The 27446-nt window shown below is 36.3% G+C and overlaps 1 protein-coding gene across 1 annotated transcript; it reads right to left on the reverse strand.

Annotated features, from left to right (window-relative positions):
* Nucleotides 1-26527, reverse strand: LOC114466491 (voltage-dependent calcium channel gamma-5 subunit). Its single transcript, XM_028451955.1, has 6 exons — nt 26413-26527; nt 16185-16424; nt 3629-3715; nt 2085-2225; nt 1358-1503; nt 1-741 (listed from the first exon to the last, which is right to left on the reverse strand). Exons 2-6 carry the CDS (start codon nt 16378-16380, stop codon nt 478-480), a joined length of 834 nt encoding a protein of 277 aa, XP_028307756.1. The 5' UTR covers nt 16381-16424; nt 26413-26527; the 3' UTR covers nt 1-477.
* Nucleotides 26528-27446: the final 919 nt, after the last annotated feature.

Raw genomic sequence — 27446 nt, forward strand, 5'->3', positions numbered from 1 at the left:
AGTAAAACAAAATAACCACACTGTTTTTTGTTATTTTGATATGATTTTAAAACAGAATAACCAAAGAACAAACGGTACATGGATTATATATATAGGTATATATATCTAATAGTAGGTTTTAGATCAAACCTACATATATAGTAGGATATAGAATGAAAATACCTACTAAAGATACAGTATGTCCTACTCAAAGAAATATATAACAGACATTGTCAAAAAATTATGATAGAAAAAACACTTTGGGGTCACCACAAATGTGTGATATAAAAATGGGGTCACGATCCAAAAAAGGTTGTGAACCACTGCCTTAAGTTCTGTAGGCAGGTTAAGCACACTACTCATTAAGGAGGATGAAGACTTTGTAATAGCTGTGGTCTTTATAGCTATAGTAGAGACCTAATACTGCAGTGTAATGTTAGACAACTCAATGCCAAGCATGTCAAACCCCCGTTATAGTGTTAGACCCAGTGCTGCCCCTCAGCAGGGTGAGGATGACATCTGCTCGTACTCAGGACACTTGAGGAGGGCGGGGTAGTGGGAGGAGTTCATCTGCAGGGAGGCCTCAGATGAGATGGAGGAGGGGCTGCGGCCACGCCCCGCCCAGGCGTCCGGGTGTAGAAACTGACCCGAGTAATCGGAGCAGTTGCTGTGGCGAGGGCGGTAAAAGCTTTGATGGGGTGTGTACATTTCCTCTGCTGTATAACGCTTCATGAACAGGTACACTGACATGACCCCCGCAGTCTGTAGGGCAGAAAAATGTAGGACGGGGTTGGGGTCAAATGCATTTTTCAATTACAATTCTGTCTTCAATTATCCATGTTCAATTACAACTCAATTATTAAATTACAATAACCGGCATTTTTTCCAATGACAAATAACTTACAATTATTATTTGCATTTCCTGAAGAAAATGCAAGTGAGGATGCAGGTGTTGGCCTGCGTTGCACTGCTTTAGCTTAGCATTAGCATAAATGTATCTCGCTCAGGCCGTCACCCTGTTTGACGCGGGCTGAAAAGATTGGGAACCCCCGCTCTATGGTCTTTAATAGAGTAAACACTCACATACATGAGAACGCCACTGCCCCTACAGTAGTGGATGTGCATATACACTTTACCCGAGTACAGCAATTTTATTTGTAATTGGAAAAATTCCTGGTCAACGTAATCATAACTGAGTTGTAATTGAACATAAATAATTGAAGATGTAAGTGTAATTTAAGAATGTAATTGACTCTAACCCTGGGTATTCTGCTGTTTTGTTTAGATCTCAAACAAAATCATAGTTTCACTTTTACAAAAACATTTCTAACTACATCCATGTTGAGTGAAAACAATGTTATAAATCACATGACGTTACCTCTGTTAGCAGGAAGGAGATGGCAGCGAAGGCAAATGACCATCCATACTTGTAGCTGAAGTAAGCCTCATTCGATTTGGGCCTGTTTAACATTTCATCATTAATGTTGGAGATGTACAACACCAGGCCAACAACCAGAGAAAGACCTGTGGGAGACACAATAAGTGTGGCTTCATCGTTCTGGTTGACAATAACACAAAATTATACATAATATAATATATAATAGATGACGCAAGCAGGATTCGCCAGTGTAGCTCATCTCTGTGGCCATCTTACCTCAGACAACTGACATTCTGACGGTAACTGTTGGAAGGTGAGTGATCAGCTTAAACAACTACAGCCTTAACTCGATGAAATATTGATGAATTTACAAACGGTTTGCCTTATTACAGACCTTATTATGCGTAGGTATGACATAGGATGCTTGTCATTTGAAAATTGGTTTAAAATGAAGCATGTTAGGGTTATTTAAATAGTACATGCACCATTGACATTGATGTAATGAGCGGGCCCAGCTGTCTGAGGTAACATGGCCGCCACGTCGCTCCCCACAGCGCGGGTAAGTCATCTAGTGTTTACATACATCTATGGTGGTTGGACTCCAGGATAAGCCCCGCCCAAAAAAATACGTCACAATGTTTACAAACAATCAAAGGGTCTATACTTTTAACATAGATTTAAATGATGACATTTCATTTTTGAATGTATTTAGCATTTCTGGACAAACCTGAAAGGATGAAGAAGATTCCAGAGACAAAAGCCAGGATTGTGCGATGTGGTCGAATGTGGCCGATGTTACTGAGCACAAAACCGATGAACATGAAGAAGAGACTGACCAGAGGAAAGGGTGTCGTAGATCGAATCATCTCTGAAATGGAGAAACGGGAAAAGTACAGCATTGCTAACTTTAACATAGTTTTCCTTGCAAAACTACTTATTAATGCATTTGGTTCAGGATTGGGGTCAATGACATTTTTCAGTTCCAATTATGTTTTCAATTATCTATATTCAATGACATTTCAATTACGATTACAGTGACCAGCATTTTTCCCAATTCCAATTAAATTCCAATTATTTTTTATCCTCAGAAAGTCACTTACAATAAAGTTCTCAATTACTAAAGTTCAATTACAATTAATCACAATTACTGAGCCTGAAATAATTAACCTAATAAAAGTTATAATAACTGGTCCTAAATCAGCTGTAAAATACACTAAAAACAAATATCTATCATCTAATTTCTTTCCTATCTATTGGTTACCTTGTTATGCTTCCTAATCAATGAAAATATAGGTTTTAATATTTTTGGTGTGTCAGTAAACCCCTAGATTTCTATTTTAAAAAAAGTAAGCTTGATATGAAACATATTTTAATAATTATTAACTATATACTGTATATGTGTAGAACTGCACATAAAACTGTAACATGGTTCCCCAGTTTTGCATTAAATTACAACTGACCATTTTTTTTTTTAGAGTTTTCATGGCAATTACAATTACAAAGTCAATTATCTGAACTCAATTACAATTTAATTATGACAATAACAGATTTTTTAAATTATAATTACACTTGTAACTATGCCATAATTCTAATTATTTATCAACTACACGATTACAAATATAACTGACCACAACCCTGGTTCTAACAGGATCTCCCTATGGCAGGCGTGTCAAACTCATTTTAGTTCAGGGGCCAATAATGGAGTTTTAAGTGAAAAAAGGGAAAATCCATCATTAATGTGTCCTGGTTTACACTTTAACATATAAATGGTATATAAATGATAAACTATGTGAGTATAACATTCCTTGCAGGATTTTCACTTAAATTTCCCTTATTTAGGGAATTTGGGAAAATTTTGTGGAATAATTTGAATTTTTTTTTTCAGATTTCTAGAAAATTAAGAGTTCTGTCAACAATTTGAGACTAAAAATAACTGTCGTCGCGTGATGTAAAAACTGGAAAACTGAGCTCTGCAAATATTTAATTGAATTTTTGTATTTGGAGGGGCTTAGATATCTACAACTAAATTAGTTGTTCATTTGTTAAGTTGTTTCATGTTTTTTCTATCATTTTTACTTTCTTGAGTGAGTTTGACACAGGTGCTCTATGGTGAGATAATGTCAGATTCCAGCTGATAAAAATAAGAGAAAGTATTTAATCCTCTTGCATCATTAACTTTGGAAGCTTTTTTTCTATTAAAATGGAAAGAATCTGACATAAAATTGGTAGATATGGTAAAAACAATTGAATGGTTGGAGAACATGCACTTACTGAGGACACTAACAGTAGAGTCAGACGTCATCTGGACAGTAGTGGGTGTAACATATTCAATGGTGAAGCACCGTCCCTTCTCATCTCCTGGAACAAAAAGCAGAGAATAAAAATAGCCTTACCTTCGTTTTGAAGCGTTTGAAAAGTTTTCATCTGTTATTTTGCCTTACATAGCCTTACGACTGTTTTGAGGCGTTTTTTCGCACTTTTTTATGCCTGATTTTAGTCTTACCTCCATTTTTTGGAGTTTGAAATCTTTTCGCCCCTTTTTATGCCGTACTATAGACTTATCTTTGTGTTTTGGCGTTTGAAAATTTTTACGCACTTGTTTATGCCATACTATAGACTTATCTTTGTTTTTTGGCGTTTGAAAATCTTTCGCCCGTTTTTTATGCCTTACTATGGCCTTACCTTGGTTTTGAGGCGTTTGAATTTTTTACACACTTTTTTATGCCTTTCCATAGCCTTTCCTCTGTTTTGACTATTACATTTTTTTTCACACTTTTTTATGCCTAAAAACAGCGGCATAAAACAGACATAAGACTATAGTAAGGCATAAAAACAGGCAAACATTTTTCAAACCCCAAAAAAAGGAGGTAAGGCTATAGAAAGGCTTAAAAACGAGAAAAAAGATTTCAAACGCCTTAAAACGGAGGTAAGGCTATAGTAAGGCATAAAAAAGTGCGAAAAAAATTCAAACACCTGAAAATGGAGGTCAGACTATAGTAAGGCATAAAAACAGGTGAAAAGATTTCAAACTCCAAAAAATTAAGTTAAGACTAAAGTAAGGTATAAAAAACTGACAAAAAAATTCAGTCAGTCATAAAAACGGGGAACATTTTTTTCAAACGCCTCAAAACGTACGTAAGTTATAAAAAAGTGCAAAAAATTAGTAAGGCATAAAACAGGTGAAAAACTTTCAAACGCCAAAAACGGAGATAAGGCTATAATAAGGCATAAAGAAGTGCGTAAAAAATTCAAGATTTTCAAAAGGGCGGTAAACCATGAAAACAGGCGAAAAAGTTTCAAACGCCTCAAAACGGAGGTCAGACTATAGTAAGGCATTAAAAAGTGCGTAAAAAATTTAAACACCTCAAAACATAGGTAAGGCTTTAGTGAGGCATAAAAACAGGCAAAACATTTTCAAACGCCAAAAAACAGAGGTAAAGCTATAGTAATGCATAAAAACGGGCGAAAAGATTTCAAACTTTCAAAATTTTTTAAAGGTTAGGCATAAAAAAGCTTTTGAAAAGTTTTCATCTGTTTTTATGCCTTACTAGAGTCTTACCTTCGAATTTGAATTTGAAATCTTTTTGCCCATTTTTATGCCTTACTATATAGCCTTAGCTCTGTTTTGATTCATTTTAAATTTTTTCACCTTACCTCCGATTTGAGGCGTTTGAAACCTCTTTGCCCATTTTTATAACTTACTAGTCTTACCTTCATTTTTTTGGAGTTTGAAATTCTTTTGCACATTTTTATGTCTTACTATAGCCTTAGCTACGTTTGAAAATGTTTCACCCAGGTTTATGCCTTTACCATGACTGTACCTTTGTTATGAGGCGTTTGATATTTTTTCGCCAGTTATTATGTCTTACTATAGTCTTACCTCCATTTTTTGGAGTTTGAAATCTTTTTGCTCGTTTTTCTGCCTTACTATAGCCTTAGCTCCGTTTTTTGGGGTTTAAAAATTTTTCGGCTGTTTTATATCTTACTATAGTTTGACCTCCGTTTTGAGGCGTTTGAAAAAAATGTTGCCCGTTTTTATGACTGACTAGCCTTACCTCTGTTTTGAGGATTTTGACATTTTTTTGTCAGTTTTTCTAACTTTATAGTCTTCACTTCATTTTTTGGAGTTTTAAATTTATTCGCCTGTTTTTATGCCTTACTATAGCCTTACCTCCGCCTTTAAGCGTTTGAAAATTTTTCGCCTATTTTTATGCCTTACTAAAGCCTTATCTCTGTTTTGAGGCGTTTGAAAAAAAATTTCGCCCGTTTTTCTAACTTACTTTAGTCTTACCTTACCTTTTTGCTCATTTTTATGCCTTACTATAGCCTTAGCTCAGTTTTTTGGGGTTCGAAAATTTTTTGGCTGTTTTTATGCCTTCTTATATTCTCATCTCCATTTTGAGGCATTTGAAAAAAATGTTGCCCGTTTTTATGACTGACTATAGTCTTACCTTAATTTTTTGGAGTTTGAAATCTTTTCACTCGTTTTTATGCCTTACTATAGTCTTACTTCCGTTTTGAGGCGTTTGAAATCTTTTTGCTTGTTTTTATACTTTGCAATAGCCTTAGCTCTGTTTTTTGGAGTTTGAAATCTTTTCACTCGTTTTTATGCCTTACTATAGTCTTACTTCCGTTTTGAGGCGTTTGAAATCTTTTTGCTTGTTTTTATACTTTGCAATAGCCTTAGCTCTGTTTTTTGGGGTTTGAAAATTTTTCGGCTGTTTTTATGCCTTACTTCCACTTTGAGGCGTTTGAATTTTTTTTAAAACTTTTTTATGCCTTACTATGGCCTTACCTTTGTTTTGAGGCATTTGAATTTTTTAAACACTTTTTTACAGCCTTACCTCCGTATTTTGGCGTTTGAAAATTTTTCGCCTGATTTCATGCCTTATTGTAGTCTGACCTCCGTTTTCAGGTGTTTGAATTTTTTTCGCACTTCTTTATGCCTTACTATAGTCTTACCTCCGTTTTGAGGCATTTGTAAAGTTTTCCGCCCGCTTTTCTAGTTAACTTTAGTCTTACCTCCATTTTTTGGAGTTTGAAACCATTTTGCTCGTTTTTATGCCTTACTATGGTCTTACCTCTGTTTTGAGGCGTTTTAAATCTTTTTGCTCGTTTTTATGCTTCGCTATAGCCTTAGCTCCGGCTTTCGGGGTTTGAATTTTTTTCGCCTGTTTTTATGCCTTACTATAGTTTGACCTCTGTTTTGAAATTTTTTTGCACTTTTTTATGCCTTACCTCCATTTTGAGGCATTTGAAAATTTTTCGCCCTTTATTATGCCTTACCTCAGTTTTGATGCATTTGACAAAGATTTTGCACATTTTCATGCCTTACAAAAGTCTTACCTCCGTTTTGATGCATTTTAATTTTTTACGCACTTTTTTTTTTTTTAAAGGATTTTTTGGGCTCTAGTGGCCTTTATATGACAGTTGCTTGACAGAAAAGGGATCATAGAGAGCAGGGAATGACATGCAGCAAAGGATCCCAGGCCGGGAATCGAACCTAGACCAGCTGCAGGTGAGGAACTACAGCCTTCGTTCATGGGGCGGGCGCTCAACCCACTGAGCTAAACACCACCTCTTATGCACATTTTATGCCTTTTATGCCTTACCTCCGTTTTTTGGTGTTTGAAAATTTTTCGGCTGTTTTTATGTCTTACTATAGTTTGAATTTTCGCCCTTTATTATGCCTTACCTCAGTTTTGATGCGTTTGACAAAACTTTTGTAAATTTTCATGCCTTACTATAGTCTTACCTCCGGTTTGAGGCGTTTTAAATCTTTTTCCTCGTTTTTATGCTTCGCTAAAGCCTTAGCCCCGGCTTTTGGGGTTTGAAATATTTAATTTTAAAATTTTTCGCCTGTCGTTATGCCTTACTATAGTTTGACCTCCGTTTTGAGACGTTTGAAAAAAAATGTTGCCCGTTTTTATGACTGACTATAGCCTTACCTCTGTTTTGAGGATTCAGAAATTTTTTGTCAGTTTTTCTCTTACTTTAGTCTCAACTTAATTTTTTGGAGTTAGAAATCTTTTCACCTGTTTTTATGCCTTACTATAGTCTTACCTCCGTTTTGAGGCATTTGACAAGTTTTTTGCCCGTTTTTCTAGTTAACTTTAGTCTTAACTTCATTTTTTGGAGTTTGAAACCTTGTTCGCTCGTTTTTATGCCTTACTATAGTCTTACCTCCGGTTTGAGGCGTTTTAAATCTTTTTGCTCGTTTTTATGCTTCGCTAAAGCCTTAGCCCCGGCTTTTGGGGTTTGAAATATTTTTGCACTTTGTTATGCCTTACCACCATTTTGAGGCATTTGAAAATTTTTCGCCCTTTATTGTGCCATACCTCAGTTTTGATGCATTTGACAAAAATTTTGCACATTTTCATGCCTTACAAAAGTCTTACCTCCGTTTTGAGGCATTTTAATTTTTTACGCACTTTTCATGCCTTACTATAGCCTTCCCTCCGTTCTTTGGTGTTTGAAAATTTTTCGCCTGTCGTTATGCCTTACTATAGTTTGACCGCCGTTTTAAGGCATTTGAAAAAATTTTCGCTCGTTTTTCTCACTCACTTTAGTCTTACCTCCATTTTTTGGAGTTTGAAATTTTTTCACTTGGTTTTATGCCTTACTATAGTCTTACCTCCGTTTTGAGGCGTTTGAAATCTTTTTGCTCGTTTTTATGCCTTACTATAGCCTTAGCTCCGTTTTTTGGGGTTTGAAAATTTTTCGGCTGTTTTTATGTCTTACTATAGTTTGACCTCCGTTTTGAGGCGTTTGAAAAAAATGTTGCCCGTTTTTATGACTGACTATAGCCTTACCTCTGTTTTAAGGATTTTGAAATTTTTTTGTCAGTTTTTCTAACTTACTTTAGTCTTAACTTCATTTTTTGGAGTTTTAAATTTTTTCGCCTGTTTTTATGCCTTACTATAGTTTGACCTCCGTTTAGAGGCGTTTGAAAATTTTTCGCCCTTTATTATGCCTTACCTCAGTTTTGATGCGTTTGACAAAAATTTTGCACATTTTCATGCCTTACAAAAGTCTTACCTCCGTTTTGAGGCATTTTAATTTTTTACACACTTTTTTTATGCCTTACTATAGTCTTACCTCCATTTTGAGGCGTTTGAAAAAAATGTTGCCCTTTTTTATGCCTTACTATAAGGTGTTTGAATTTTTTATGCACTTTTTTATGCCTTACTACAGTCATATTTCCGTTTTAAGGTGTTTCTAAAATTTTTCGCCTGTTTTTAATGCCTTACTAAAGCCTTACCTCTGTTTTGAGGTGTTTAAATTTTTTTTACGCACTTCTTTATGCCTTATTATAGCTTTTTCTCCATTTTTAGAGTTTGAAGATTTTTCGCCTTTTTTTATGCCTTACTATATTTTGACCTCTGTTTTGAGATGTTTGAAAATTTTTTGCACTTTTTTATGCCTTACCTCCGTTTCAATGCGTTTGACAAAAATTTTGCACATTTTCATGCCTTACAAAAGTTTTACCTCCGTTTTGAGGCATTTTAATTTTTTACGCACTTTTTATGCCTTACTATAGCCTTACCTCCGTTTTTTGGTGTTTGAAAATTTTTCGCCTGTCGTTATGCCTTACTATAGTCTTAACTCCGTTTTGAGGCATTTGACAAGTTCTTTGCCAGTTTTTCTAGTTAACTTTAGTCTTAACTTAATTTTTTGGAGTTTGAAACCTTTTCATTCATTTTTATGCCTTACTATAGTCTTACCTCCGGTTTGAGGCGTTTTAATTTTTTACGCACTTTTCATGCCTTACTATAGTCTTACCTCCGTTCTTTGGTGTTTGAAAATTTTTCGCCCTTTATTGTGCCATACCTCAGTTTTGATGCATTTGACAAAAATTTTGCACATTTTCATGCCTTACAAAAGTCTTACCTCCGTTTTGAGGCATTTTAATTTTTTACGCACTTTTCATGCCTTACTATAGTCTTACCTCCGTTCTTTGGTGTTTGAAAATTTTTCGCCTGTCGTTATGCCTTACTATAGTTTGACCGCCGTTTTAAGGCATTTGAAAAAATTTTCGCTCCTTTTTCTCACTCACTTTAGTCTTACCTCCATTTTTTGGAGTTTGAAATTTTTTCACTCGTTTTTATGCCTTACTATAGTCTTACCTCCGTTTTGAGGCGTTTGAAATCTTTTTGCTCGTTTTTATGCCTTACTATAGCCTTAGCTCCGTTTTTTGGGGTTTGAAAATTTTTCGGCTGTTTTTATGTCTTACTATAGTTTGACCTCCGTTTTGAGGCGTTTGAAAAAAATGTTGCCCGTTTTTATGACTGACTATAGCCTTACCTCTGTTTTAAGGATTTTGAAATTTTTTTGTCAGTTTTTCTAACTTACTTTAGTCTTAACTTCATTTTTTGGAGTTTTAAATTTTTTCGCCTGTTTTTATGCCTTACTATAGTTTGACCTCCGTTTTGAGGCGTTTGAAAATTTTTCGCCCTTTATTATGCCTTACCTCAGTTTTGATGCGTTTGACAAAAATTTTGCACATTTTCATGCCTTACAAAAGTCTTACCTCCGTTTTGAGGCATTTTAATTTTTTACACACTTTTTTTATGCCTTACTATAGTCTTACCTCCATTTTGAGGCGTTTGAAAAAAATGTTGCCCGTTTTTATGCCTTCCTATAAGGTGTTTGAATTTTTTATGCACTTTTTTTATGCCTTACTACAGTCATATTTCCGTTTTAAGGTGTTTCTAAAATTTTTCGCCTGTTTTTAATGCCTTACTAAAGCCTTACCTCTGTTTTGAGGTGTTTAAATTTTTTTTACGCACTTCTTTATGCCTTATTATAGCTTTTTCTCCATTTTTAGAGTTTGAAGATTTTTCGCCTTTTTTTATGCCTTACTATATTTTGACCTCTGTTTTGAGATGTTTGAAAATTTTTTGCACTTTTTTATGCCTTACCTCCGTTTCAATGCGTTTGACAAAAATTTTGCACATTTTCATGCCTTACAAAAGTTTTACCTCCGTTTTGAGGCATTTTAATTTTTTACGCACTTTTTATGCCTTACTATAGCCTTACCTCCGTTTTTTGGTGTTTGAAAATTTTTCGCCTGTCGTTATGCCTTACTATAGTCTTAACTCCGTTTTGAGGCATTTGACAAGTTCTTTGCCAGTTTTTCTAGTTAACTTTAGTCTTAACTTAATTTTTTGGAGTTTGAAACCTTTTCGCTCATTTTTATGCCTTACTATAGTCTTACCTCCGGTTTGAGGCGTTTTAAATCTTTTTGCTCGTTTTTATGCTTCGCTATAGCCTTAGCCCCGGCTTTTGGGGTTTGAAATATTTTTGCCTGTTTTTATGCCTTACTATAGTCTGACTTCCATTTTCAGGTGTTTGAATTTTTTTTGCATTTTTTTAAGCCTTACGATAGTCTTACCTCCGTTTTAAGGCATTTGAAAAAATATTCGCTTGTTTTTCTCACTCACTTTAGTCTTACCACCAATTGTTGGAGTTTAAAATTTTTTCGCTCATTTTTATGCCTTACTATAGTCTTACCTCCGTTTTAAGGCATTTGAAAAAAATTTCGCTCGTTTTTCTCACTCACTTTAGTCTTACCTCCATTTTTTGGAGTTTGAAATTTTTTCGCTCGTTTTTATGCCTTACTATAGTCTTACCTTCGTTTTGAGGCGTTTGAAATCTTTTTGCTCATTTTTATGCCTTACTATAGCTTTAGCTCGGTTTTTTGGGGTTTGAAAATCTTTCGTCTGTTTTTATGCCTTACTATAGTTTGACCTCCGTTTTGAAATATTTTTGCACTTTTTTATGCCTTACCTCCATTTTGAGGCATTTGAAAAAAATTTTTCTCTTACTTTAGTCTTAACTTAATCTTTTGGAGTTTGAAATCTTTTCACCTGTTTTTATGCCTTACTATAGTCTTAGCTCCGTTTTTTGGGTTTTGAAAATTTTTCGTCTGTTTTTATGCCTTACTATAGTTTGACCTCCGTTTTGAAATATTTTTGCACTTTTTTATGCCTTACCTCCATTTTGAGGCATTTGAAAAAATTTTTTCTCTTACTTTAGTCTTAACTTAATCTTTTGGAGTTTGAAATCTTTTCACCTGTTTTTATGCCTTACTATAGTCTGACCTCCGTTTTGAGGTGTTTGACAAGTTTTTTGCCCGTTTTATATAGTTAACTTTAGTCTGAACTTCATTTTTTGGACTTTGAAACCTTTTCGCTCATTTTTATGCCTTACTATAGTCTTACCTCCGGTTTGAGGCGTTTTAAATCTTTTTGCTCGTTTTTATGCTTCGCTATAGCCTTAGCCCCGGGTTTTGGGGTTTGAAATATTTTTGCCTGTTTTCATGCCTTACTATAGTCTGACTTCCATTTTCAGGTGTTAAATTTTTTCCCACTTTTTATGCCTTACTATAGTCTTACCTCCGTTTTAAGGCATTTGAAAAAATTTTCGCTCGTTTTTCTCACTCACTTTAGTCTTACCTCCATTTTTTGGAGTTTGAAATTTTTTCGCTCGTTTTTATGCCTTATTATAGTCTTACCTCCGTTTTTTTTGGCATTTGAAATTGTTCCGTTTGTTTTTATGCTTTACTATAGCCGTACCTCTGTTTGAAGAGTTTTCAGCCATGTTTACTGTGGCCTTATTTATGATTTTCACTTTATTATGCTTTACTGCTTTTTCAACCTCATTAAAAGTTGCTAATCTACCACTCTTTTATGTTAGTTTGTGTCTGGAGGATAAATTGAACCCCCCTCACCTGTGGTTAGTGACCCAAAGCCACATGTTTCCACAGACTTATCCCCTACACCACTGGTTCTTGACTTACTGAGAGTGGTGCTCGTGGTGTATTTGACTTTAACTTTTTTGGTATTTGAGTTCAAAAACATTTTCAATACAAAGAGTTTACATGTGATGTTTCTAATGGAGGAATGGGATTTGAACCTTAGCTCTGGGGTGCCAGAGTCACAGCTTGATGTACTACACTAAAGCTCCTCGTACTGCTTACTCTTCTTGTAGCGCATTTCACTTTTAATTTAGAGCATGAAACTTGAAAACTGTATCTGAGGGATTGTAGCTGAGTGAGGGATCAGGGATGTTGCCTGATACATGAATGAATATTGTAGCTATTTTTTATCCACCACACTAGACGTTAGCTAAAACAGCAGTTTTTCACATAGTGAGTCTTGAACCCATGTTTCATTAATTAGAAGAGCAGTTGTCACAGGGTGAGCTAAACTCTGCTACGCTCTCTGATGACAGTGTTTTGTGAGGTTTAAACTGTTTTCTAGAGTCTAGGTTTAAAAAATAATGAACCAGACATGGCAAGCTGCCTCAGTGTTCACATTATTATTTAGAAACAATAATTTTCATATTTTGCTGCGCTGTCACCTCCGATTTTTATAATTTTATAACCCTAATACAATCTCAAACCCATTTAAGTGTGCTCATCATATTTGCCCAAGTTTACTTCCTTCTCTCCGAAAAAAGCACAAGAGTTTCTTCAGTGTTATAGCCTTACCTGTGGTTTTGGGTGTTTGTTAGATTTTTCATGCCTTACTGCTTTTTCATCATCTCACACCATGTTTTGCGTTTGTGTTATTATGTGTCTGACACTTGGGAATTTTGAACCCCCCACTCACCTGTGGATAGTGAAGCAAAACCTCATGTTTCCACTGACTTATCCATTATACCATCAGTATTTGATGGTGTAGTGGCGTATTTGACTTTTACTTTTTTGGTTTTTCAGTTGAAAAACATTACATATTCAAAGAGTTCACAGATGATGACTCTAATGGAGGAATGGGATTTGACCTCTTGTTCTGCTGTGCCACAGTCATAGCTTGATGTACTTACACTAAAGTGCCTCATGTTACTTACACTTCTCGTATTTTTCTTTTAATTTTGAGCATGAAACTTGAAAACTTCATCTAAATTTTAAAGGATAGTTGCTGAGTGAGGCATCAGGGATTGGACCCCTATGTTGCCTAATGAATGCATAAACATTGTAGCTATTTTTTTTATCCACCACACCATGTGTTCACACTCCTTTCACATAACTCATGGAGTATTTCACGTTCACATTTGTGGATATTAACTAAAATGTCAGCTGTTCACACAGCAAGTATTGAACCCATGCTTTGTTGATTTGAGAAGCAGTTCTCACAGGGGGAGCTAAAGTCTGCTGTGCTTTGTCATGACAGTGATTTGTGGTGTTTAAACTGTTTTCTGGAATCTAGAATAAAAAATAAAAAAAAGAAGGACCAGACATGGCAAGCTGACTCAGTAATCACACATTTATTTAGAAACAATAATTTTCACATTTTGCCTTTTTTTGCCTTACTGCAGTGGCAGTGCCTGATTTTAAGTGCCTGATTTTCATCATTTTATAACCCTTAATACAGTCTCAAACCCATTTAAGTGTGTTCATCATATATGCAATGGTTTTTAGGTTTCTTCAATAGCCTTATCTAAAAAATAGTTTCAACTTTTATGCCTTATTATAGCCTTACCTCTGATTTTGGGTGTTTGTCACTTTTTTCAAATTTTTCATGCCTTACTGCATTTTCACTTCAGTTTAAATGTGCTCATATCTGCAGTAGTTTTTAGGATCTTATGGCCTCATCTCAGAAAAAAAAACAAAGGTTTTCCATTTGCATGCCTTACTATAGCGTTACCTCAGATTTCATGTGTTTTTTACATTTTTTCTGTAAGACATAAAAATTGATCCTAAGATCCTAAGATCCTAAAAACTAGTGTAAATATGATGGGCACACTTAAACTGGAGTGAAAATGCAGTAAGGCATGGAAATTTACTATAGCCATACCTCCACAATTTGGGTTTTTCACAATTTTCAAATGTTTCATGGCCTGCATTTTCACCCCAGTTTAAGTGTGCCCACCCGTCTTGCCATTTATGAGAAATACATTTCCTATATTTGCAGCGCTCCCTAGTGGCGTAAATCATTAAAATTTTGCTTATACCCTTACAGTCACATGCAAAACCAAGGATCTCAGATTTGTTGTTGTGAGCATTCATTTTGACCGAGATGTGCAACAGTTGTGCATTTTTACAGGCAGCTAGAAAAATGTACTCAGTAATTATTCGCGCATATTTTGAGCCAACAAAATTATTTTATCAACTTTAGATTAGGTCCAAATGAAGACTCTACGTGCCAAGTTTCACGCTGATTGGACAAAACCCCAAAGATGAATTTGAACAAGTAGGTTTTTGATATGTAGTGACTTACAAAGAGCAATGTGCTGTGGGAGTGGGCGTGGCATATGTCAGAAAATGTGACTCTATGTAGGAAACATGTGGATATGAATTTTATGAAGATGTGAATTAAATTGTAAAAGTTAATGGCCAAAATGTTTTTGCAATTACAGCGCGACCTAGTGGCGCAATTTTTGGTAGGGGTGGTCTGTGTGGTCTTCTGTATCTACCCTGTAAATTTCACTGCCATCAACATAATAATTCAGCAGAAATAAATGTTTATTTATTTATGTGTTATGATGTCATTAGCCACGCCCACTTTGACCAATCGTGAATAACTTTGAGATATCGCCTCAGGAGGGATTGGTCTTGCCATTTAAGAGATATAAATATTCACTTTTGGTAGCGCCCCCTAGTGGCCTACATCATTCAAATTTGGCGCATACCCTCACAGTCACATGCCAACTATGGATCTCAGATTTGTTGTTGTTAGCATTTATTTTGACCGAGATATGCGCCAGTTTGCATTTTTATTGCTAGGTAAAAAACTTTACTCGTTGTGGATATGAAGGTTTTATATTTGCAACAAACGGTGTGGGAATTATTGGCCAAAACGTGTTGACCTTTGTTATAGCGCCACCTGCTGGCGGATATATGTGAATTTTTGCGTCCAAGGTCCCCTGGGGGTTTTGGACCCAACCACCAAAGGGCACCGCCCTACCTTGCATGGTTTAGCCTGCAGCACCACTTTCACCCAAGGAAACATAATAAATATAATAATAATAATAATTATTATTATTATTATAATTATGTCATAATTGTAATTAATAATCAATTACGCAATTACAATTGTAATTGACTCCAACCCTGACCCTAACACCACTTAACGTCACTAGATCTTTCCACCTAACCCAAAAAATGCCAACATAGCTCCAAAGGTGTCAAAATTTAGCGAAAGGTGTCATAATTTGGCAAGCAATACTTAATGACAGCCTTCATGACACCTTGTTCATGCTAATGACAGCGTTATGTCAGGCTTGTGTATAAAATGTCAAGTAAAGCGTTACCAATTAACATTTTATCAACAAACACTTTAGCAAAGGATAAAAAGCTTTAAGAAGCCATTGATGTCAAAGCATTGAGAAAAACTAATTCTGTTTCTTTCTGGAGTGACAACATAATGTGAAGGTGAGCAGTAAATGATTCTGCACCAAACCCTGTGCAACACAACAGTTAAGTGGGCAATCAGGCCACACCATTGATTGAAAAAGACTCGGCAAACCATTAGTGAGGTCAAACAATGGCCTGCTGCTATTATATAATCACAACTGATTCACCCACAACAACATCTATTAACCCTGAGACAGGATGCGGAAAGTCAATGTGCACTCAAAAAAAAGATAACCAAGGGATGTGTTTCATTTACCCAGGTTTTACTGGTTTACAGGGGTGGACTGCCCCTGAACTAAAATGAGTTTGACATCTCTACTTTACACTACACTTATTGTGAATAACCTACTTCCACCAAATTATTAATAGTGTAATTCAAATTTGAAAAAAAAAAAAAAAAATAGACAAAAATCAAATATTTCATGCATAGTGAGAAAAAAAAAAGACAACCTTTCTGCACAGACTTACCAGCTAAGAAGCACACCCTCCAGAGCCCAGAGTGCAGAGACATGCGCATCTCTGCGCTCTGGTTCAGGGGGAGGATGACTCCCTCCTCCAGGTACAGCCAGTAGTCCGTGCTCACGGCGATCCCCAACAGGCCGAGGCCACATACAGCAAACACGCTGCTCAGCAACGTCAGCGCCTTCCTGCCACATAGGCTCATACCTCGGCCTTCACAGCAGGGGACGCCCACAGCGAAAAGAGGAGCTGGGAGAGGAAAGATTTCAAATAGTGATGTCAATTTATTGCACAATATTGTGACTCGCCTTTAAACGGGACAGATCTGTTCAACGGAAGTAACAGAATCAGCTCCCATGGCGACACACTAGGCCTGGGCAATATATCAAGAATAGAATAGAATAGAATCTTTTTATTGTCATTGCACAAAGTACAACAAAATTGCACATGCCCCTTACAACAACATTCAAGTAAACTTCAAAGATTCAAGCCACACAGACACAATCATCATAAAAACAAAATAAGGTACGGTAAAAGTCTGTTGGAATAAAAAGTTTATCAGTATAAAAGAGCATGGGTAGAAAAAGTCCATCTGTATGAAAGTGATATGGGCATAAAATATTAGAAAGGAGACAAATTTAAAAAGAGACAGTAATATAATGTACATAATGTACAAATATTTTAAGAGCCAAAATATATACAAATTCATTTGTTGTTCTTTTAAAAATACATCATCGTCTTACTGTCTTTTCTTCACAATGTAAATGGTGAAGCGACAGAGCAGTTCATGGATGGCATCGCAGCAAAAATGAAGCAGAAATAAACAATAAACGAAGCGTCAACACAAATTTTTGTAGTCAACATTACCAGTTATGTTACTAATTATTTTTGCATCATTGTATATGTTGTGCACATTGTGGTTGACGTCTATATATTTAATTCTATTTTTTCTCAATGTCAAACTCTATGAGAAAATTACAACATTGCCTATAATGATAGATTGTGTATTTTATAGCTCGTTTTGTATTAAAATACTCGTTTTAGGAGTTGCTGCTTGTTCTGAAAACAGCATGAAAAGCTAAGTTAGATGGATTTCTGAGTGCGTCCTAACCCAGACCTTCTCCTCAACAAGCCACACTACAGAACTCACTCACACATGCTGTCCCTTATAGGACTAAAAAGCCAAAAGTAGAACATGTTCTGCAGCTGTTTGTTAATAAATGTGCCTGTGTGACATTTTGCATCAGCAAATTTAACCCAGAATTATTTTTCTGGTCAGACTTTATTGAGTTAAAAATAATATTGAGATTTATATTGTATATCGCCATTTGGTGAAAAAATATCAAGATAGGAATTGTGGTCCATATCGCCCAGCCCTAGGTCACACAATAAATGTTTACTTAGAATCTAAAAAGCTACTACGTTCCTGCTTCTAAAGAGAAAGCCTGCTGCTAACCCTGTAGCTGGGAGCATTTCTGATATTTAATACAGACAAACGATGTCATAAAATAATTATACGTTATATAACTGAAATCACCAACTGAGCTTGTTTTGTTAAACTTTCATTTTTTTATCTAGATGCAAAACTTTGAATGAGAGAATAAACGTCTTCTCAGCATTAATGATGCAACAGCAAGAACTGTCAGTGTATTAGCATGAGCGCTAATCACACAGCATCATGGATGTGTTTGCAGAGCTGTCATTGGCTGCAAACGGAGACATTGGGAGCCTGGAACACATCAGTGATCTTTGCATAACCAGCCCTCAACCCTGTCCATTGGAAAATGTAAAAGGATTTTACACTTTCCGATGATTCGGTGGCAGCTTGTCTTATACCATGACTCCATGTAAAAGTGCCATTTGGGTAAGAACATAATAACATAATATGTAGAAACCACAACGTGAAACCCAAGAAAGTGGAAAGATAACCGGCTATGATGTGATGCATTTGATTGTTGTCTGGTCATTTCATTTTTTTGTAGTTTCACAATGTCTGTTGATCATTTTAAAACAAAAAAAATATATAATAATTTACTCAGTAACAGTTGGGTGTAGAAATGTAATGAATTACTTTACATCTTTTAAAACATACTTACAGTAAGTAAAAGTAAAATTACTGATTTAGAAGTACACATAAAAGCAACTCAGTTACAGAACCTGCGGTTCTGGAGCCTCATGTGGCTCTTTGACTTTTTTGCAATGACTCCCTATAGCTTTAAAAAAATATTGAAATTAAGAGTTGTTATTTTCTTACAGAGGGATATTAATGAGGAATGACATTGACGCCAAATAAAATCATGACATAACAGTTTGTCAACCTAAAAATACATCACATTGCGCAATAACCTTCCTTCTTCACCTCCTGCAACGTCTACAGACCATCAACTTTCTTTCAACCTGTGGCTAACCTTAAGTTTTAAATCTCTGGTAAGATAATTACATCAATGACAGTTAATTTCCCCACTGCGGGATCAATAAAGCTACTCTACTCTACTCAACTAAAACACTATTCTGGAAGAAAATAGACATTTTCTTTGTGTGAGGACAGATTCATTTAACTGCCACCATGCCGGCTAAAAATCCATGCTTGATGTGTTAGCATGTGTTGACTGACATGATCATGTGTTATCAAATTCAAGTTACTTTTTGTAGCCTTTCAAATACATCAATACAACTAAAAAAAATCTTCTTTATATAACATTTTGTTCATGTAAACTGAGATGTGTAAGAATTTGAGTTTTTTAATTTTATTTCTTGATGTTAATTTATTTTATTTTAGTTGTCATTTACATGGTCAAAATAAATCAATAAATCAAATCAAGCATTATTCAATATAATTTTAACTGTACAGAATTTTTCACACTGTATTGTCTTCATTGAGTGTGTATATTCTTCGGCTACGGAAGGACTTTAATACTGGTGAGATGAGGCAAAATGGTTCCTTTGAGAGAAAAGGTTGCAGACCGCTGCTTTAGATGGTCACTGTCAATGTATTGGTAATTTAATGTTTTGTTTTATCTATTTACTTTACATACTTTGACATCACTATCAACAATGGCTGATTCAACAGACACTTTGCTTTGTATTGGTTTCTGTTCTAGAGAAAAGTGGCCCAGTGGTAGCTCATTGTTTGACCAGCTGGTGTTCAGGTTGGATAGCACTGAAGCTCAAATGGAAAAGTCTGGGAACAAAACAAAAAGGAAACTGAAACTTGTGCAGCTTCTCAGCTTGCACTGAGTAGAGGTGCACAGGACAAATCTTTATTTATTTTATTCAATTCATCCATCTCCTACTGCTTATCCATGGTCGGGTCGTGGGGGCAGCATCCTGAGCAGCGTGGCCCAGAATTTCCTCTCCCCAGCCACTTCGTCCAGTTCCTCCCGGGGATCCTGAGGCCAAGAGACTTATAGTTCCTCCAGCATGTCCTGGGTCTTCCTCTAGGTTTCCTACCGGTACAAGTGACGTGCCCTGAACACCTCACCAGGGAGGCGTCTGGGAGGCATCCTAATAACGTACCCAAGCCACCTAATCTGGCTTTTCTCTCTTCATTTATTATTTTTTTACCTTGTCTGCACATGCTGTCGAAGGTCAACACTACATGAAGTGCAATCTTTTCACGACAGCAATACATGTTTTGTTATTGGCATTAAATAAAAGGATCTTTACTTTTGTGCTATTTAATTTTGTCACTCATTTTTTATGTAATTTAGCAAAATTTTGTGTAGTGATTTGAAGAAGATTGCAGGATTTTGAGTTCTTTTAATAATTTATGTCCAATTATGATTCCCATCATGTGATATAAGGATGGGGAAAATGTGAACTTTGCTAATATTGTGGAGTTTCATTGAATTTGTGTATTAATTTGGAGATCTCTACAACTGAATTTGTTGGTAATTTACACAATGATTCATGGTTTCTCTGAATTTTTTGCTTTCTCCCGTGGGCCAAATCCGGTGCTTTAAAAGGCCGGATTTGGCCCCCGGGCCTTGAGTTTGACACGTTTTCTTGCATCACACATACAGTATGTGGTAGCAAATAATTGTTTAAAACGTGTCAAAATGTAGGGTTTAAAAAACATAGTAGCAACTAATCCCATTGACATTTTCACACATTAATGTGATACCGAGCAGTGCCACTGGGGGCCCAGAGGATACGCTGGTACCAACACCACTGTATAAGTAAAGGGCACATTATCAGTAACAGGGCAATTTGCCCTCTGTATGCTTTCTTAATATGCACTGAGTCTCCTGTCAGCATTCATTTAAACAACTTACACCCACAAGCAGCTTTGCAACTGTTCTGTAGAGAAAGAAATACAAATTTGAAACTTTTGGCCGCAGAGGCGTAGTGAGTAGTGAGTTACAAAACAAACACGAATTAGCATGTTTGCTGCGCATCTTTTTCCGTAACCACCTTCGTTTATTTTTGGTTATCAGATAACAGCATGAGGAACAAGTCATCACACATGATTAAAACGTTAGTCATTTTAGAAGGAGAATGCTGATTGTAAACTAAAATCAGCAGTTGATCATGTTCCCACAGAAACATGATGGCCTGCATGACAGCGTGGATCCATGATGTAACACGAGTCACACTTTACATCTGTGCATTTCTTGGTCTCTGTCAATGGTTTGTCAGTGTCAGAGCACTGATGGCTCTTGGCGTGTTTATTGACCCAGTTATGGTGGCTATAAGGCCATGGCGGTTAGTGTCATCCCTTGCTGCGTCTACCCATGTGGACAGCTGACTAACACTGACTTAGTTACTGTTGCTCCCACTGAGATAAAGAAGCCTGAGGACAGGCACTATTAATCAGAATCAGGTACAGTACATTGCCAGGTACAGTTTAGAACAGTACAAGGAATTTAACTTGGTAGTTGCAGCGGAAAGAACACACATCAACACACAGCGGCGGCCATTTGCGGCACCATCATGTCTAGATGAAAAGTGGGAGAACAACAGGAGGAAAGAGAGGGGTGAGGGGAAAAGGCAGGTCTTAGACTGAATTCCCTATTGATTAAGACAGTTTAAAACTGGTAAAAAAAACATCCTTGGTATACACAAGGCACTAGGGATGTAACGATTCACTCAACTCCCGATACGATTCGATTCACGATACTGGGTTCATGATACGATTCTCTCACGATTTATTTTACAAAATGAGACTGTAGACAAATTTTTTTTTTGAGAAAAAAAATAGAAAATACTGTAGTATTTTCCTTTTATTTTTCATTGTCAAAAGAATCCCTTGATGAACTATTCAAAACAATGTAATTTAACTAAAAATAAATCTTGAATGAAATAAATAAAGGAATAATAGAAATGAAAATGAAGCCTATTAATTTAAATTCTGGTTCTATAATAAACAATACAAAACTGCATAATAGTTCTTTTTCTTTTAAAAGTGCAACTGAAAATGTATTTTGTGCCTTAACAATTGGACTTTAAAAAAAAAAAAAAAACCGTGATTACACTGATTTCCGTCATATTTGTTTGGACCAGCAGAGGGCGCTGGTAACCCAGTGGTCGGTTGGCATGCACATATCTTGCAGTGAAGAAGAGAAGCTATGCTAGCAGACAGAGCTAATAGAAAAACGTGACTTTTACAGATATTCAAGTAATATTACAGATATTCTTTCGGTGCTAAAGGGGTAATGAATCATTTATTACCATATGTAAGAGTAGAAGGCGGCCAGAAAAAAAGTATTAGCAGACTCCGCCCACCGCCTACACTTGTGGATAGTTGTGCTGGTTAAAAAAAGTACTGCGATTCAATTTTCAAAAAATCAATATCAACCGTGATACCTATGAATTGATTTTTAACTGCCTTACGATTAATCGTTACATCCCTACAAGGCACAAGACAGAAGACAACAAATAGAGCCAGTGAAGGCGTAGACAAAATAAACCCTTTGCTTTCCCTCTGATACAGTCAGATGATGTGTGTCGACCTTGGTAGATCTGGTTCAGAAGACAAAACTCCAGGTGGCGATGGGGGGAGAGGAGAGGGACGGAGGTGATAAATGATTTGTTATTGTTTCAGGCTCGTACTGTTTCGATAGCCTTGAGTCTTCGGTCTCAGCAGTAAATCCAATAATGTGGCCTCAAACCGTCAGCCGAGCATTCACCTTCTCCAAGCTTGTATCAATCCCGCGCAAACGCTCCAAAGTAGCCTCCTGCTTAATTTTGACTTTGCTCATGACATTAGTCTGAGTGTTGAGTGCTCTGCCCCATCCTTCAGAAATGACTGGCAGCTTTCCCAAAACAGCTGCCAACGTAACACAGACTTTGTGATAGATCAGAAAACTGCCCAGTTAGCAGCATCCCTAGTACCATAAATCCAATCATGTAGATGTCCTCCACATCCTCCAAGGAAAGCATGGACAGACACACAACCTTCTACTTATTCCAAGAATCCATCATGTATCCGGCTGCAAACGTTCCGTCCGGACACGCAGGCTCACCCCGGCCCGGTTTTTTTGTTGAAAAAATTTGATAGATAGCATTAAGAGACCAGCTGACAAATTCCATGATTTTGGTTTTTGGATAAATGCAGAGAGAGCCACATGTTAAATCCATAAGACAGAGACAGCAGACAAAACAAGCAGGGAACAAAAAAGAATGACACCGCCTCCATCGAGTAGTAGAAGAGAAGACAAACTTGTCTAATTGGCAAAAATGAGCATTTATTATATACTATTTTGTACATGTGTCGCTCCTTAGAGACATACAGTAGTTACATTCAATGAGTCAGACTATTCAGGCTGTACTATCCTCTACACCAGCATAATTATCCAAGAAAAACACAAGGTAACATTTTACTTGAAGTTTTAACCCAGAGATGGGCAACTTCTATCTACATTATCAACATTCATTTTTTTTTTTTAGTTTTTAGACATTTTGTGTGGTTTTTAATTCATTTTGTCTTTTTTCTTGTCAATATGCCAAATTTTTACTTAATATTTGTGTGTTTTGTTGTCATTTTGTGTATATTTTTGTCATTTTAGGGCTATACTACGAAGCTAGATAATTATAGCCTGGATGTATTTCCATTAGTCCATCAGGCAGACAGAAGCTGTCCTACAAATCTAGATTACAACTCGCTAAATTAAGCGAGTTAATTTCAGCCTGACTATGTTCGCGCTCTTGTGACAGAGGAGGAGATTACAGAGTCAGACCAATCACAAACACGGAGGAACGGTAGAGCAATTTACGTCACAATTGAATAATTCTTAAAAAATACTAAATAAATAAAATCCATAATTCAGACCAAAAACAACACTGTTGCTGCAGTAAAAAAAAGAAGGAATGAATGCAGGAATTGATGAGTATTATTACTTAAATGAGTGAGATTATCAACAGACAATAAACAGACACTCTGATCAGTTTTACTTTCTCTTTTACCTTGTCTGTGGCTCTGATGCTGTGTTCATGCAGATCAGCCTAAATCATATGGTGGAATATATTTCTATTTTATATTATCTTACAGGACATTATCAGTCCATCAGATAAAAATCTATATGTTTCCTATAGGATGTCATGGGTAAATGAAAGGATTGCATCAATGTCTAAATATTCTCCTTCTCCTGTCAGCTGTCAGATCAGATCCACACAGAGACGTGTTCACACATGACCTTTTATTGGGCAGGACTTTAGTACTTTCTCAGATCTTATCCAGAACAAAACCTGGTCCCGACCAGGTTAGGTGTTCAGCCTAAGCTACAATGGTGATTTAGCTCCGTAAGACATTAGCCAGCTTCGTAGTCCAGCACACACTGATTAAATCGCAGAAGTTAGCGCGATAAGAGAAAATCTAGCTTCGTAGTATTGGCCCTTTGTGTAATTTTGTTGCCATTTTGTGTGTCTTTGAAGTCCTTTTGTATATGTTTTTCTACTCATTTTGGGGTTATGTTAGAATACCTCTTATCGCGCTAACTTCCAGGATTTAATCAGTGTGTGCTGGACTACGAAGCTCGCTAACGTCTTAAGGAGCTAAATCACCATGGAAACTTATGCTGAACAACTAGCCTGGTCAAAAGTAGGTTTTGCTCTAGCTATGATATTAACGAGTGATAAAGTCCCGCCTCCCGACCAATCAGTTCTCTTAGAAAGCGAGCTGTCCAATAAAAGGTGATGTGTGAACACGTCACTGTGTGGATCTGATCTGACAGCTGTCAGATCAGATCCACACAGCATCAATCCTTTCATTTACCGATGACATCCTTTAGGAAATATACAGATTTATATCTGGTAGACTGATCTACAATCAGCTGATGAAGCCTGTGTCTTGATCGTATGCGTGGATGGGTGAAGTCATAAATGTATTCAATAAATTAGTTAATATATGACTTCACTCGTCCGTGCATACAGATCAGCCATCTACATTATTCTTGTTAAATCTAATCAAATCATTCCACTTAAGTTGTAACATCATATTTCACTTTTACCTTAAAATAGTCAACTCTTCCCCACCCCTTACATTGTCTTACCCTGACTCCCTCTTCCATGTCCCCTTCTCCCTCACCAAGGTGTAATTCTCCCTCAAATAAAGTTGTTCTTACCCATCATTATGGAGGGCTCGTGATGGTCACAATTATCAAATAAATTCATTTATTTAACTGCAATAATAAAACATGCATTGCTGTCACAAAAAGATTGCACAACATATAGTGTTGACCTTCAACAGCATGTGCAGACAAAGTAAAAAACGAATAAGTAAATAATACAAAAAAGTCATTGCACTTGCCTGTTTTTCCTGTATTTACCACAACAAAACCTCTGATGCTGTTTAGATACACGTATTCTGCTCAATAACATGTGCCACAGCAAAGCCATAATGTCCCTGGTCATATAATTATGGGCAATGTACAGGTGTCTGATGAAATGTGCACATTAGGCGACATCTTGTCTTCTGGTAAAAACAAAATCTGCTGAAGTATATTTCAGGAGTATAAACTCCTCTGACTAAGACAAACACACTCTAACTCATGTTAGCAGCATGAATTAGCAGATTAGCGTCTCCCCAATCGAGTCTTTTACACAATCTAGACCATATTAAAACATTTCATACGCACGTGGACAAAATTGTTGGTACCCTTTAGTTAGAGGAAGAAAAACCCACAATGGTCACTGAAATAACTTGAAACTGACAAAAGTAGTAATCAATAAAAAAATAAATGAAAATAACTCATAGAAATCAGACATTGTTTTTAAATAGGGATCAAACAGAATTTTCCTTACTTGGTGAAATTCAGATTTTGTTACCTCATTGTCCAAAGCAGTTGTTTAATCACTAATGGAGTAAATGTATTGTCATGGTTTCCTCTACTGTGATTATCCACTGTCTAACATTCCTGCCTTGGCTCAGGCTCAAATCTCTGTCCATGGTGCTGAACGCTCACTGCCAAAGGTGTTAATTTAGCCCTAAAACAGTCAGATACTCAATACGATGTAGGATAGTAAAGGGTATTTGTTTCGTATAACGTACGAGACAAAATGGACTTTTGGTCACTGCACGCACAGACAACAACAAAAAGCTTTTATGTGTCAGTAAGTGGTGCCAGGTTGTGGAACAGTTTGTGTGTGAAAAAAAAAAATGTTTGAATTTAAAGCAATTTAAACATAAATACACAAAATGTATCTTCTTGAAGCAAAAGAGTTAAAGGGAAAAATATATAAACAGGTGTGTATGTTTCTGTATGTTTGTATAGTGGAATACATGAATTGTATAATTATAACTACATATATCAATGAATTATGTCTCCTTTTGTAGTGTAAGTAGGTGTGTAGTATAAAAAGAAACAAGTATAGAACTAGATATTACATGGGGTAGGATCATATAAGTTTATACTACCTCCTACTCCTTTTAGAACATGTACAGGCTTTACTTGCAGAATTGTGTTTTTTCAACGGTATATTGTGTTCATGTTCGAAATAAAAATCAAATCAAAACCTTTCTGTTCGGAATGCAGATCTCAATGAGCTCATGTGTTCAACCCCGATGCAAACACAAATAAAACATACAGTATATTTGGTTTGATGTTCTTTTGTCAACAAAGGAAGGAAAGTCGTAGTCCCACGTCTAACTCACGATCAGCTCAAATCTGAGTTTCCCTCTGAGTGATCAGTGACAAAACTTAGTTATAGTCAAACATTAGATCCAAGTCTAACTGCCGACAAACAAAGAACTCAGTCAAAGCGTAAACATGTGTATTTACATCACATTTAAATCCATTACCTTCGCTGGTGAAGCTTCGTTGAAGGAGAACACGTAGTTTCCTCCTCCGTGTCCTCTTCTCTTCTCTCTGCTACCGTTAGTATCTCTGCCCTGGCGCGCGACACACGAGCCGAGGGGCGGGCGTGCATGCGCGCGCGCGTGAAAATGCTACACGGTGGTTGGCCGCAGGGGTCAGCGTGCACGTGATCCGGATTTGCTGTTTTATCAGACTTCACAGATACCACACACACGCGCTCCCGCACACACACACGCGCGTTACATTTCAAGGGATTGTTTCAGGGGGAGGAAAGCCAGAGTCTAGTCATGTTGCAATAATAATGATCAAAAATATAAACATGTTACTGATTGGTATCAGTCACTAAAGTAACAAAATGCTCTCTTTTTAAAATTGTTCGGTAATAACGAGGGGTGGGAACCTCTGGGTACCTCACAATACGCGATACAAAGCTCTCGATAACGATTATCACACAACATGACGATACAGTGGTTATAGATATATTGGTCAAAAATCAATCTCCGATAATCTGACATAACAACAGAGAAAAAAGATTAAGTGAAAAAATTCATTTTTTTATCTTAAATCTCTGAAAGACAATAGATTGAAAAAGTGTCCTGAGAACAGCGACACTATTTTAGTGCAACATTTCTGTAAATAAGTGTCAACACACCAACAAATAAGTATCTCCAATAGTGCTTTCTGTAAACAAAAAATAGGATCTTTCTTACCAGTGACACCATTATAGTGCAATATTCCAGTAAACAAAATGTTGGTTTCTTCAACAAACAGTGACAACATTTCTGTGAAGACCTACCTTTACATTTTAGTGAAAAAGCAGAAAAGGTTTAAAAAAAATAAAAATAAAAATAAAAAAATATGCGCGAGCATATTGCTAATCAATCGTGCGAAAAAATATCGCGATATATGGAGATATCATCACACTCCTCGTCATAACTGAATGCTGGTCATCAATTTGGAATTTAAAGGTGTATTTATACATTGTTTTTAATTGCTGTTACATACATCCACATCAGTA

The sequence above is a fragment of the Gouania willdenowi genome, chromosome 1 (genome assembly GCF_900634775.1).
Source record: "Gouania willdenowi chromosome 1, fGouWil2.1, whole genome shotgun sequence".
Taxonomy (NCBI): domain Eukaryota; kingdom Metazoa; phylum Chordata; class Actinopteri; order Blenniiformes; family Gobiesocidae; genus Gouania; species Gouania willdenowi.